Source organism: Astyanax mexicanus, chromosome 12 (assembly GCF_023375975.1).
Source record: "Astyanax mexicanus isolate ESR-SI-001 chromosome 12, AstMex3_surface, whole genome shotgun sequence".
NCBI lineage: Eukaryota > Metazoa > Chordata > Actinopteri > Characiformes > Acestrorhamphidae > Astyanax > Astyanax mexicanus.
The window spans coordinates 2,569,146-2,583,269 of NC_064419.1; the positions used below are offsets into that span (position 1 = coordinate 2,569,146).

At 37.2% G+C, this 14,124-nt stretch overlaps 1 protein-coding gene across 1 annotated transcript; it reads right to left on the reverse strand.

The window, feature by feature from the left end:
- Positions 1-501: 501 nt before the first annotated feature.
- pim1 (Pim-1 proto-oncogene, serine/threonine kinase) lies at positions 502-5,297 on the reverse strand. Its single transcript, XM_007251369.3, has 6 exons — positions 4,946-5,297; positions 4,581-4,687; positions 4,290-4,340; positions 3,818-4,187; positions 2,529-2,705; positions 502-2,419 (listed from the first exon to the last, which is right to left on the reverse strand). Exons 1-6 carry the CDS (start codon positions 5,019-5,021, stop codon positions 2,229-2,231), a joined length of 972 nt encoding a protein of 323 aa, XP_007251431.2. The 5' UTR covers positions 5,022-5,297; the 3' UTR covers positions 502-2,228.
- Positions 5,298-14,124: the final 8,827 nt, after the last annotated feature.

Below are 14,124 nucleotides of genomic sequence, written 5' to 3' on the forward strand. Positions count from 1 at the left end.
ATATATATATATATATATATATATATATATATATATATATATATAATTTTTATATATTATATTTATTTAAAGTTTACATTTCTTTTACTTATTTATTCCCAGTTTTTATTGTCTTATCTAATATTTTTAATCCAGTTTATACTGTAAATGCTGTAAATAAGGGTCACACTTAATGTACTTCCAAGTTAAAATGATTTTAAGTTGATTTATTGAAAATTAAAATATTAAATCACAATACACTCATATTTTAGAGCTACGGTGTGTGTATATTACCTATCTATCTATCTATCTATCCATCAATCTATCCATCAATCAAATATAAATGTGCCTCACATACAGTACATTTATTAATATCCCAGTGATATTCTGTATTGAGCAGCACCAAAAGTACAAAAATGTATTAGTTGTGTACAAATATACTGAGGCACATTCACAGATATACTTATTTTTTTATACATATATATTGATTTTTTTAATGATTCAAAACCAGAGGAGACAAGATTCAATGTTTAAAAAAATATTTATTGAAATTGTGTAGAAAAATAACTTCCTAAAAGGTAATTTACAATTGCTAAACAAACAAAACAAAACAAAACAAATCCAAGCTGCAGTCATGCAACTAGAGGTGAACTCCAAAACAATAATTATGATGTAGGTTTGTTGTTGGTAATGATGACATTCCTCTAAAACAATGTGCACAGCAGACAACTCGGGTTTATTTATTCTCCCAAAAAAAAAAAAAAAAAAATTCAGTAGACTTTTTTCAGAAAAAAAAATAAAAAATAAAATAAGAAAGGAAGTGCTTATATAAAGTTTATTTACATATGTACACATCTGCTCATAGTGGCCTTAAATATAGTAAAAATATTTAAATAGTTTGTGGGCCCTTAAAAAAAAAAAAAAAACGTGGAATGAGAATGTTGTACAACAAAACTGTTTTTTTTTTCTTATTTCTGCATAAATAAATAAATAATTCCACTTCGATCAACTTCGATCTCGCTTCAAGACATTCAAATAAATATATCAATATTTACATAGGCCGTGTCTCGGAATTTAGAGTCATAAAGACAAGATATTTACAATATACAATATATTTCACACACGAAAAAAAAAAAAAAAAAAAGTAGTAATCTTTTTTTTTAATCCTCCATAACGTTGTATGTTGAACTTTGCATTGCTGTGTGCATCTGTGAGTAGTACGAGTGAGTGGTAGATGCTGTGGTAGCTGTGAGGGGTTACCCAGTCAGTATGTCTGTCTGTCTGTCTGTGTATCTGTGTGTGTGTATATCTGTGTGTTTACAGAAGAGAAAGAGAAGAGAATTGAAGAAAGAGGTAAGACCGTCGTTCTGCACAGGTTTTCTGAGGTCGTTTTGGTTACTCTCTCAGGACGGAGAGATGGAAGCAAGAGAGGAAATTGATTTAAATTAAATTAAATAAAAATAAGAAAACTGACATCTGGTTAAGGAGCAGAGTGGTACAGTGGCTATTACTCAATTCAAGTATTTCCAAACTCTTACAGAAGGCACTAAACAGGAGCTCATCCTCCTTTTCTTCTTCTTCTTCTTCTTCTTCCTCATCCCCCTCTTTTTTTTTTTTTTGGAAGATGCTTTCAGTTTTTCATATATATATATATATATTTAAATAAATATATATATATATACATTTTGTTTCAGTCTGTTCACAGGTGTGCCTTTTCTCATCTTCTTCTTCTTGATCACCACCATCATCATCATCACCATCACCATCACCATCATCACAACAAGCACTGACTGCTTCAAGTTTGCAGATCCGACTCGTGGCCGGACAATCACAATCAGCTCGCCCCCTTTTGGGTCCTAACACCCCCTTCCCTGAAAAGTGGTTCATTCCAGGTTTCAGGTTCCTACTGGACCAGACCAGACTGGACCAGACCATCATCTCGACAGGGGTCCTGGGCTTCCTGACTATCTCTCTCTCTTTCTCTTAATTAAGAGATAGGACGAGAGACGAGACGAGACAAGACTACAAGTCTCTTCTCTGAGATCAATCAATCAATTAATCAATCAGACCCATCCCACCATCCCACCAATCAGCAGCTAGCTTCCTTCGCTTAAAAACCCCAAACATTTCACATTTCAAAAATGTTTAAAAAGTTTCCCGCACCAGAGTGCATTCAGTTCAGTGAGGAGCAGCCGCCAGGCTAACTGATGTAGTAGTGTGTTCTAGTGAAAGTCTTTCGCACGAGAGAGTCATTTGCACACCGCGACGGTGGTGAAGGCCGTGGACTCGTGGCTCAGACTGTGCAGGCGAATCTCTGCTCCGTCCGCGGGGGGCGCGTTCGTGCTGGAGCTCTGCATCCAAGGGTGGTTGACGAGGTCTTCGAAGGACGGGCGGTCGGCGGGACGCAGAGCCAGACACCACTTAATGAGCTGCTGGCATTCTGTAAATATTTAATAAGAGAGAAATGATCAGACATATTTATATATATATTTTGTTTATATTTTATTTATATTTACTTATATATTTACTCATATAATAATAAGTCTTACCAGTCGAGATCCTGCGCCTGAAGAGCACCTGGCCGCGGACGATCTCCTCGTCTTGCTCGAAGGGGATGTCTCCGCAGACCATGTCGTACAGCAGGATTCCCAGAGACCACACCGTGGCTGACCTTCCGTGGTACCGATGGTATTTGATCCACTCTGGAGGACTGTAAACGCGTGTACCTATACAAAAAAATATATAAAGAAAAAAAGACATTAAAAATCTATATCACAAAAACACAAAGTCTGTAAAAACACATATATTTCACTTATATTTGAAGAAAAAAAAAATAGAGATGAATAAACAATATCATTTATATATATAAAAAAAAAAAAAAAAAAATATATATATATATATATATATATATATATATATATATATATATATATATATATATATATATATATATATATATTATATTATATATTAGAAAAAGAAAATGCACAGGTGCTTAAGGAAGAGCTGTAATATATGGCATATATGTTTACAAAATATGGGCAGGCAGCAAGTTGTTCAGGTTAATCTGTGCAGTCATGTGCTCCGTAGCATGACAGTAGGTGGGTGTGTGTGTGTGAGAGAGTGTGTAAGCGTGTGTGTGTGTAGACCGGTTGCCATGTGACTTGTGTTTACAAACTTTGAGTTGTAGCACTACCGCTTGTAGCCACAAGGGGCGCTGCGGAATCACAACAAAAGAGCTCCTGCGCCTTTTTTTCAAGGCAAGGCAACACAACCCAGCACATTAATAATAAGGGCAGGTTTGTTGTGTGTCAATTCTTCCCATGAAAACGTGAAACATGAAAACAAACGCGTGAGAGTTGATTTTTTATTTTTTTTTGTATTGATATAGATCGCTCCAGTACGTCACGTGCATGCGTGTGATGGTCAGGTTTTTTTTTTCCCCCTGTTGTTGTAAATAATAATAATAAAAAAAGAAGATGAATGCTATACTATACATACACTATATATATATTATCAAGCTGGGATTAAGACGAGGGCGGGGGAAAAAAAATTAAAAAGGGTTCTACGGTCTTAAGCTTGAAGGTCAAAGGCTTTAAAGATACAAACTGATACAAATGTAAAGGGGATCTTTTTTATTTTGTTTAATCTTTTCTCAACAAATCTTTCGTTTTACGCCAAAGCAAGCTGCAAGATTGGGTGGGAAAAGGTAGAATAGGTAAAACTAGTACAGTAGCCTAGTAGGGTAGGTTATAGTAAGGTAGGTTAAAGGGTCTTGCCTTCCATTTTTTATTTTCTTGATCATTTACAGAAACATACAGGAGGCAATGGCTCTTACCGTCAAAGTCGGTGTACACCGTGTCCTTGAGAAGAGCTCCGGACCCAAAGTCGATCAGCTTGAGCTCTCCACTACGCAGGTCAATCAGAATGTTCTCGTCCTTGATGTCTCGGTGAACGACGCCGCTGTTGTGGCAGTGCCTGACCGCCTCGAGCACTTGGCGGAAAAAGCTGCGTGCAAGCTCCTCGGGCAGAGCTCCCTTTTCCGTGATAAAGTCGAAGAGGTCTTTCGCGTTTTCCGGCCTTTCCATCACGATGATGAAGCTGTCGGGGCGCTCGTACCAGTCCAGCATCTTGATCACACCTCTGAAACCGGTGCTGACCTTCTTCAGAAGGACGATTTCCATTGGTACACGAGCTCCTGTGATGGGCTGTGGAAGATTCAAGAGATTATAATAGAGATTAGACATCATATAAATAGGTATATAGATAATTATATAAATAATTATTGGATAATATTATTAGTAGCTTACCAATTCTCCCCATTCGGTCACACGATCCTTCGCCACATGCTTGATAGCAACCTGTAATATATATAAAAAAATTTAAATAAACATAAATTATAAGAAACATTATAGACACCCATCCATGCACAGCTATGGATAATATGGATAATAATAATAATAATAATAATAATAATAATAATAAAAAATCAAAACAAAAGCCTTAAGCGAATTATTTCAGTTCACACCCACCCAAACAAACCGAATTATTTAACATATTCAACAAAAAATAAAAAATAAACAAACAAAAAAAAAACCTACCGGCGCGCCATCGGCTATCCGCAAGCCAGCGTACACCGTGCCGAATCCGCCGCTTCCCAACACGGATCCGACCTGGTAAACCTTCTCAAACGGCTCCTTCTCCTTCACTGCAATTCGAACAAATGCAAGAAATATGTTAAAAGATGTGAAACAAGCTAAAATGTCTATATTTCCTATGTTTTATTTAAAGATTTAGGTGATTAAACACCAAAAAGTTATAATCCATTCCTGGATTTTGCTCCGACCGCCTGGGCGGCTCTGCTGCAGCAGCGCTGCAGCAGAGCCGCCCAGGCGGTCGGAGCAAAATCCCGGGACGGATATTCAGCTCAAAACCCACAACATAAGGAAAATATCCGTCTTCTAACCTGGATGAAGCTGAATTTTTGCAGGCATATCCACGGCAGAGATGTGAGCGAACGAGTTGAGCTTGGACAGAAGCATTTCTTTCCTTCCTTGAGCTTGTTTTACTTGAATAATCCGTGAGAAGAAGTTTAATCCGTTCCGCGTTTAAAATCCAAGCCTTTCTTGTGGAAGCCAAAAGAGCACGACAAAAACGAGCTTCTCATCCAGATTAAAGCTCTGAAGTGCGGCTCAAAACGAAGAATAACCCCAGAAAAGAGTCATCAAGTTGGTATAAAAACAAACACAAGCGCTGAAGAGCTGGAAAACTGTGAAATCGTTGTCCCGGGCGCGCTACTCACAATAAACACGCCGGCTTTCTGAATCGTAAAGGCGGGGCAGGACCGCTTATATACCCGTAGTAGCGGAGCGCGTGCGTCACGGCTCGCTCCTCCCCTTTCCCGGGCTCGTCCAATCGCTAAACGTCAACGGCACGTCTGTCAAGTATGAAAATGAAGCTTGGCTGGCCGACGTGGCGGGAAACAAAACGCGCCAAATGTTCACGAACCGGCATATAGGGGGAGGGTAGGATAAAAGAGAGGGAGGAAAGAAAGAAAGAAAGAAAGAAAGAAAGAAAGAAAGAAAGAAAGAAAGAAAGAGGGAGGGGGCAATAAGTTCATATAGCAGCTTTTGTTTTGTTTTTTTTCTCTCTTTCTCAGAATGAGGGCCAGTTTCGCCAAAGTTGCAGACATCTGCTCCTTTCCAGTAGGGGAACGAGGACCTTCTCACCTTCTAAGAACCTCGTGGACACTTTGGACGCAAACGATTCAGTGTTGGACCTGATATGCATAAAAAAATTAAATAAAAAATAATAAATAAAATGTTTATTTTTTTTTTTTTATTTGAAGGTGTTTAGAGTGAATTTGGTAGATTTTATGTTTTTTATTTTATTTGAAAGAAACAAACTAAGAAAATGTCTAATTTAAAACCAAAACTGGGAAATATTGAGTCTTAGTCAAAACCAAGACAGACAGACAGACAGACAGACATATATATAGATACCTTACTGATCCCAGAAGGAAATTCTAAACATACAGTAGCAAATATACATAGCACACATATATTACAAATGAAGGGTAGGATATAAAAGTACGATAAAATATACAGAATAAACTGGAATATATTGAGTCTGAGTCAAGACCAAGACTGGGACATATTGAGTCTGAGTCTGTGTCAAGTCTATGTCAAGAACAAAACTGTGACATATTGATTCCGAGTCGAGTCTAAGCCAAGACTAAGACTTGGACTTACTAAGTCTGAGTCAAGTTTCTAAAATTTTATTTTGAGTTTACGTAATTGCTTATAATATATATATATATATATATATACTTAAATGATAAAAGTAAACAAGGAATGTTTTTATCATGTTAATTTTAATTCTAAGTGTTTTTAGACTTTGCTTTAAAGTTGTTAAATAGTACTTATTGTATAAATTGTCTGCACGCTCCTTTTTACCCTATAGTCTATAAAACAAATGCAGTCGTTTTTTATTTATTTATTTTTTTTTTAGGTCCTGTTTCATTGTTTTATGCACTTTGGCTCCTCCCATTTACACTAAAGTTGTGTGGGAGGAGTGAATCATTAATATGGGTAAACAATGCCGTTTGTCTGATGTTGACACAAAATGTACAATTACGAAACCTTGGGTAAAAAAAAAAAAAAACAAAGAACAAAACAAACAAAAGAAACAGCCTTAGACAATGTTATGGCTCACATCAATTCTCCAACCTGAGTCATTTACCTCCACTCCATTGTTTTTAAGTTAAAGTTTTGTGTATCAGGGGAGATAAAAGAAAGTGGGGGTGGGGGGTGGGATTTGGGTTCTGAGTCAATGAAGATCTTCACCAAACAAAACCTCATTAATCTCAAATTAGTGCTCTGAAGGTTTATTCCCTCTTGGCGAGCCGCATGCTTTATTTAGCCGGGGAACAATGGCGGTCACGGCACCGAGGCAGCAGGGAAAACGGGCACATACCAGGCATTCTTTCAGATTGGGTGGCCGCGTTCAGACTCGGTGGCAGGATGTGGGAAACTGGAGATAAAAAGACATCCATTTACCCCCGCCGCCACCTCCCTCCCCCTGACTACCCCCACCCCGCACTTGTGTTTTCCCGCGCTTATTATTGTTTGAATGGTTAATGCACTCTGTGCCCTCTACCTCGCTGCCCCCGGTCTCCCCCGGTCTCCCCCGGTCTCCCCCGCCCCTTTATCCAGCTCTCAGCTTGTGTCCTCCCCCTAATAGAGGGGGCTACTTTTTCTTAAAGGGGAAATTCCACCAGTTCTTCAATGGAAGTCACTCCATAGTTAACGCTGGAATGTGGAGAAAGGTGTTCAGAGTGGGGTCAGTGGGTTTCGCTTCCCAGAATATCGCTGCTGTCCAATGAAAAACAAGTATCTCCATTTTTGTAGATTTTTAGTTCGCTACACAATTTGAACAGACAAACTGTCCCTAAAACTGTGCCAAAATGTATTGATGAACGGACCAATAGAAATACTTGACCTAAAAAAAATGACCTAAATGAAATAAAGAAGTTGCTATTTTGGAGAAACTTGGTTTTAATTGGACAGCAATGATATATATTCATATATTAAACTATATTGGGCAAATGTTTTGAAACACTCATTACTGTAAAGAAAAAAAAAGATTTTTTTTTTTAAAGTCATTACTCTGTACGTAAAAGTATATTTTGGATACTTAGATAAATTGAAGTATCAACTCAAGCTTTTTACTCTTTAAGTAAAAGAATAAAAGTACTGGTTTCAGTTTTATAGTTACATTTATTTCCAAAACACTCTAATGTAAGGCTTAGCTTTGGGGAAAAAAACATGAGTTTACTTTAAAATGATGAGTTTCCAAAATCAGTGTGTAAGACTGGTGGAGAAGAAAACATGCCAAGATACAAAAAAAAAAAACTGTGATTGAAAACCAGGGTTTTTACACCAAATCTTTGCATTATTTGAGGTCTGAAATCTCTGCTTTTTTTTTTTTTTTAGTTTTTAGTCATTTCAGCCGTTTCTCATTTTCTGCAAATAAATTCTCTAAATGACATTAAATATTTGTATTTTTGGAGGAATTTGGGTGAAATGTTCTCTATTGTATAGATTTTACTCAAATGTATACCTATAAATAAGTCTCTTAATTTTAAACAAATTTCAGCATTTGCATACTTACACACAGCACATTCACACTTTCATTATAATAACTATAGAGAAATTACAGATGAAGCCAGAGAGAGGTGATCACTGTTTCCTACACCTTTAAATGAAGAATCTGGGAGGAAACTGGAGAAAAAACACTGCAGGAAGAGTCACGTCTGGCTGACCCACATGGCTACAGCAGCTTTATTTAGCCTTTAGCTCAGATTAAGATGATTAAGGACTAGAGTTGGTCTGACAGGTGAAGAAGTGCAGTAATAAAGTCATTGCTGTGTTTGTATGCTGAGAATGATACCCGTGGTGGTTCTGTGAGTTCCTGACCGTTACAGAACCGGGTGAAATGAGGATAGTGAAGGATGCAGAGAACAGCGCTCTCCTGCTCAGCAGAACACAGAGCAGAATTAGTCAGAAACACTGTGTGAATCTGGACCTGTGATTCTCCCCTGTGGAGAGAGTGTGTGTACGTCTGGCACGACGCTCTCATCCGTGAGTCAGTGCAGTCAAACTGAACAAAAACAGGATGCTGAGAGAGATCCAAAAACAGATCATTACTCAGCAGCGCGGCTCAGCCCGAGCTCGCTATGAATCATTCAGACCCGCGCTTCATCTGAGCTGTTGCCATTTTTGAGGTGAGCGAATTCAAAGCGAATGAAAAAAACCCAGATAAAAAGACTCAACAGTGCAGCTGGGCATCTGGAGGGGAGCGTGGGGCGTGCTGAAATCAGCTTTACGTGAATTATCCAGGGACTATTCTATAAAGGTTTTTCATTTATAGGTTTATGTTTGAGTAAAATAAACATTCTATAAACATTTCTCCCAAGCCCCCCCCCCCCAAAAAAAAATTGTCATTAAGAGCATTTATTTGCACTAAAAATGAGAAATTGCTCAAATAACAACAACAACAAAAAAAAAAAGATGCAGAGCTTTCGGACCTCAAAAAATGCAAAAAAAAAAAAAGTTCATAATTATATGAAGTTTTAAGAATTCAGAAATCAATATTTGGTGGAAAAACCCTGATTTTTATCACAGTTTTTTTTGTAATGCATCTTGGCATCATGTTCTCCTCCTCCACCAGTCTTACACACTGCTTTTGGATAACTTTATGCTGCTTTACTCCTGGCGCAAAAAAATCAAGCAGTTCAGTTCAGTTTGGTGGTTTGATGGTTTGTGATCATCCATCTTCCTCTTGATTATATTCCAGAGGTTTTCAATATACAATAACAATACAATATACAATACAACTTTTTTTGTACACAATTTGTACACTTGATTTAGATTTTTTTTTCAGTTATAGACTGGAACTGAAGAGCTTAAATGGTAAAAAAAGAAGAGAAAAAATGGGGATGTTGTAAAACTTGTATTTTTTTAGTAATGTATGTTTGAATACTTTGTTATTGACACAACAAATACAAAATCAGTTAAAAAAACACACAATTGAGACATAAAAAATAAAGATTTAAGTCTAATTAACTCAAGGAATTACCCTAAATTACATATAAATTACTGCTGACCAGCAAGCCTCCTATTTGTGCTTTTGGGCTGCAACTAATGATTGCAACTGATTATTTTGGTAGTCGACTAATCTGATGATTATTTTCTGATTAGTCGATTAGTCAACGATTATTTCTGCCATGTCCTTCATCTCTAAAACGGTAGAAACAGCTGAACGTGAGATTTAAAAGGAATTTAAAGGTATGAATGTTGTTTAAACATGGAAAGTACTGATATTTTGTCAGTCAATTTTTAATCTGTTGAGTTTGGGCACTTTTGGAGACATAAATTGAGTTGAGTCATTTACCCTTTATCTCCCGTTGTGGCACTTCTGTTCTCAGCACTTTGTGTAATGCGGTGCTGTTATGAATGAATGATTAGTCCTTTATAAAATTTGCATTCGACAAATTTAAATAATCCACATTGTCGATTATATCGAATAATCGTTGCAGCCCTGGTGTGCTTTAGTTTTGATTGTTTGGGAGGAGTAATCCTGAGGCCATTTGCAATAGAAAAGCAATGAGAGGGGGTGGGGTTGGGGTTTCACAGTACCACCATGGCTGAGTGATACTTCAGACCAGAGAGAGAGAGAGAGAGAAAGAGAGAAAGAGAGAGAGAGAGAGAGAGAGAGAGAGAGAGAGAGAGAGTAATAGCCACACATTGCTTTGGCTCATCTGACAGGTAGCGTTATCTCTTAGCCATGCTGCTTCTCGACGGATAACGACACGCCAGCTGCCTGTTACAAACCCTGACCACACACACACACACACACACACACACACACACACACACACACACACACACTCTTCACTGCCAGGAAAGTCTCAGTGACACTTCTTATGAGGCCAGAGTAAACTCACTCACAGCCTCATGCCTCTATAACTCTATAACACACACATTTCCCACCAGCAGCCAACACACGTCTTATTAGCTCATATTCCACTTATGCGCATGAGACTTATGAGTGTATAAAGCATATGATCCATGCCTTCATTATGCGTGATGTCATACTGCAGTAGATTCAATGATTGGCTCAATACAGGTGAAAATATTGAAAATGAAATATAGTCTTTGCCATTAATTATTCATTAATTAATTATTTACTTACAGTGAACAGCTCAAAACATATATATATATATATATATATATATATATATATATATATATATATATATACATTTCATGTGTTGTTTTTAAAACAGGATAACTGCTGGTATGAAGTTAAATTTAAGATAAATTAAATTTAAAACTCTTCCAAAATTTATAAAATTCCATTCAGAGACAAAATTTGAATAATTAAATTTGCAAAACATATAGCAAGCTTCCAATATTTTGACAAAAAAATTAAGAACACCCGCATTTGTTCCCTTTTTTTCGCAATTAAAGGTCTTCAGTTTCAGTCAATAACCACAAATTGTACAAAATCCAGTATACAAAAAGTTGCTTTAAACTGGCAGGGCCCTTAATGAAAACAAATTAACTAAAAACTGAAAAGAATATATAATTTTAGTATGGTAAAAAATCTATTGTAACGAAAAAGTATATTGTAAAAAAAACAGAAACTTATTTTTGAATTATTTTAGTAAACAATTCATCAGTTAAAAGCTTACAGCTGGTAAGTAGTAAAGTAAATTTTACAAAGTGTTTGTCATGTCTGTCATCTGCTGGTGTTGATCCACTGTGTTTTATTATCAAGTCTAAAGTCAGTGCAGTTTTGTTTTTTTGTTTCGCTTCTGGGTTGGGTTGAGGGGGTAAAGGGGGGGTGATAAAGGTCTGTTAAAGCAGTCTCCTCCGGCTCACTGCCAATAAACACACCTCTTTTAACACCCTAACCTCATTCTAGCACCCGAGGATGACAGCGACGCTCAGGTGTGACCCCTCTGGATTTATGGTGGATTGCTTCACCACTCGCTGCAGCGGAGCCCCCCCACCCCCATCACTCAGAGTTACAGCCAGTCACCTCCGCAGCAGCTGTTCCCAACCGGGTCCTGCTTTCTAACAGGTGGAAGGACGGGGGACGAGACGGGGGGACGGGGCGAGGGACAGGGGGACCACCCTGTGCCCTTCTGTAGTGGAGAGACTCCACCGGTCCTGCCTTTACCCAACCGGACTGAATGTTCTCCTCCATTCCAACAATGATTTTCTCAAGTCTTTAATATTAATGCTTTTAATTGGGCTTTTAAGGAACAGCCCATGTGGATCCACAGGATCCACAACCAGAGATACTAAGTCATTATTTTGAGATACTATCTCATTATTTTGAGATACTAACTCATTATTTTAAGGTACTACGTCATAATTTTGAGACACTTAGTCATTATTTTGAGATAGCAAGAGTGTTTGCGTTTGGGAAAAAAAAAAACAAAAAAAAAAACGACTTGGTATTTCAGAATAATGAGATAATACCTCAAAATAATAAGATAGTATTTCAAAATCATGAGATAATATGTCAAAATAATTAAATAGTATCTCAAAAAAAGTGACCTACTATCTCAAAATAATGACATACTATTTACGTAATAATACAAAAAAAAAATGTACGTTTTATTTTAGGTGACTGGAGTGGGCTTCCATACCAAAGGTACCTTTTTTTTATTATGTAATCTCATTATTTTGAGATACTATCTCATTATTTTGAGATATTAAGTAATTATTTTGAAATAGTATGTCATTATTTTGAGATAATAAGGCGCTATTTAGAAATAGTATCTCATTATTTTGAGATAAAAAGGCACTATTTTTAAATAGTATGTCATTATTTTGAGATATCAAATCATAATTTTGAAATAGTATATCATTATTTTGGGATAATAAGTCACTATTTTGAGATACTGTCTCATTATTTTGAGATAATAAGTCATTATTTTGAAATAGTATATCATTATTTTGGGATAATAAGTCACTATTTTGAGATACTGTCTCATTATTTTGAGATAATAAGTCATTATTTTGAAATAGTATATCATTATTTTGGGATAATAAGTCACTATTTTGAGATACTGTCTCATTATTTTGAGATATTATCTCAATAGAAAGTCAGACAGAAAGTTTTTATTTTGAAAGAAAAAAAAATGTTTTTTTCCAAAAGCAATCACTCTTGCTATCTCAAAATAATGACTTAGTACCTTAAAACAATGAAATAGTATCTCAAAATAATGTCCTTCCCCACACATTTACTGGTATATATTATACAGGGGTGTGTATGATCCAGTGTGTTGACTACTAGACTAGACATTTCTAGTCCTGTTTTGTTGCAAATAAAAACAGATTACGGCATAAAAAGTGCACCCAAATAAACACACAAATCCCATTGACATCATCATCATCCTGGTAAAAATACTCCGGCTTTCACACGATCTCAGACAGAGCCATTTTTACCTCGTGGCGCGTGAGTCTGCACTGCTTATAAATATGAAGGGAAAGGCCAATGGTAACAGTGCTGTCAGCCTCTATAAATAGGGCCTGGAATCTCTCTCTCTCTCTCTCTTTCTCTCTCTCTCAGCCGCTCTGACCTTTTGTTTTGTATTGGTTCTCATGCTGGGAATGACAGGGGTGTGTGTATATGTGTGTGTGTGTGTGTGTGTGAGGGGGTGGGCTTTCTCAAGCCCCGGAATGACGTAAAAGCCAGTAGGAATGGTGAGAACACAGGTGCCAGAAATGGCTGGAGTATCCAGCGTCAGCGCTTCAGATTAGCCTGCAATTACTGCAGACTGCAGGGAAAACACTCCCCACGCTGCGGCTGCTTTGAGTAGGCAAAGCTTTCAGAGCAAACACACAATCGATATCACGCTACGCTAACAAGGAAACATCTGTGTTTGCAGCGACAGGCCTGAACGCACCACAGAATCCTGGAAGAATTTTATAACATTTGTTTAAAACTTACAGGAATTGGACAATGAAACTGAAACACCTGTCATGACTTTAGTGTGGGATTTTAGGTTTCATGGCTAAATTGGGGCAGCCTGGGGTTTAATCTTCATTAATTACACATTGCACCAGTAAGAGCTGTAAGAGTGTTAAAGTTCAATTATCAGGGTAAGATCACAGTTCTGCTCTAAATATTGCAATGCACACAACATTATGTTCAAAAGAGGACAAATTGTTGGTGCACGTCTTGCTGGAGCATCTGTGACCAAGACAGCAAGTCTTTGTGATGCATCAAGAGCCACGGTATCCAGGGTAATGTCAGCATACCACCAAGAAGGATCAACCACATCCAACAGGATTAACTGTGGACGCTGTAAGAGGAAGCTGTCTGAAAGGGATGTTCGGGTGCTAACCCGGATTGTATCCAAAAAACATAAAACCACGGCTGATCAAATCACGACAGCTCAACAATCCTGTTTCCATCAGAACTGTCCGTCACCACAGTAAATTATTCTGATCTAAAACCAGGTGTTTCAGTTTCATTCCCCAACCCCTGTTTTTATCTAATATCTTGTATCTAAGTAGGAGACTGTTTTAGATTATACAAGCAGTTTTTTGTAGCTTGTTTTAA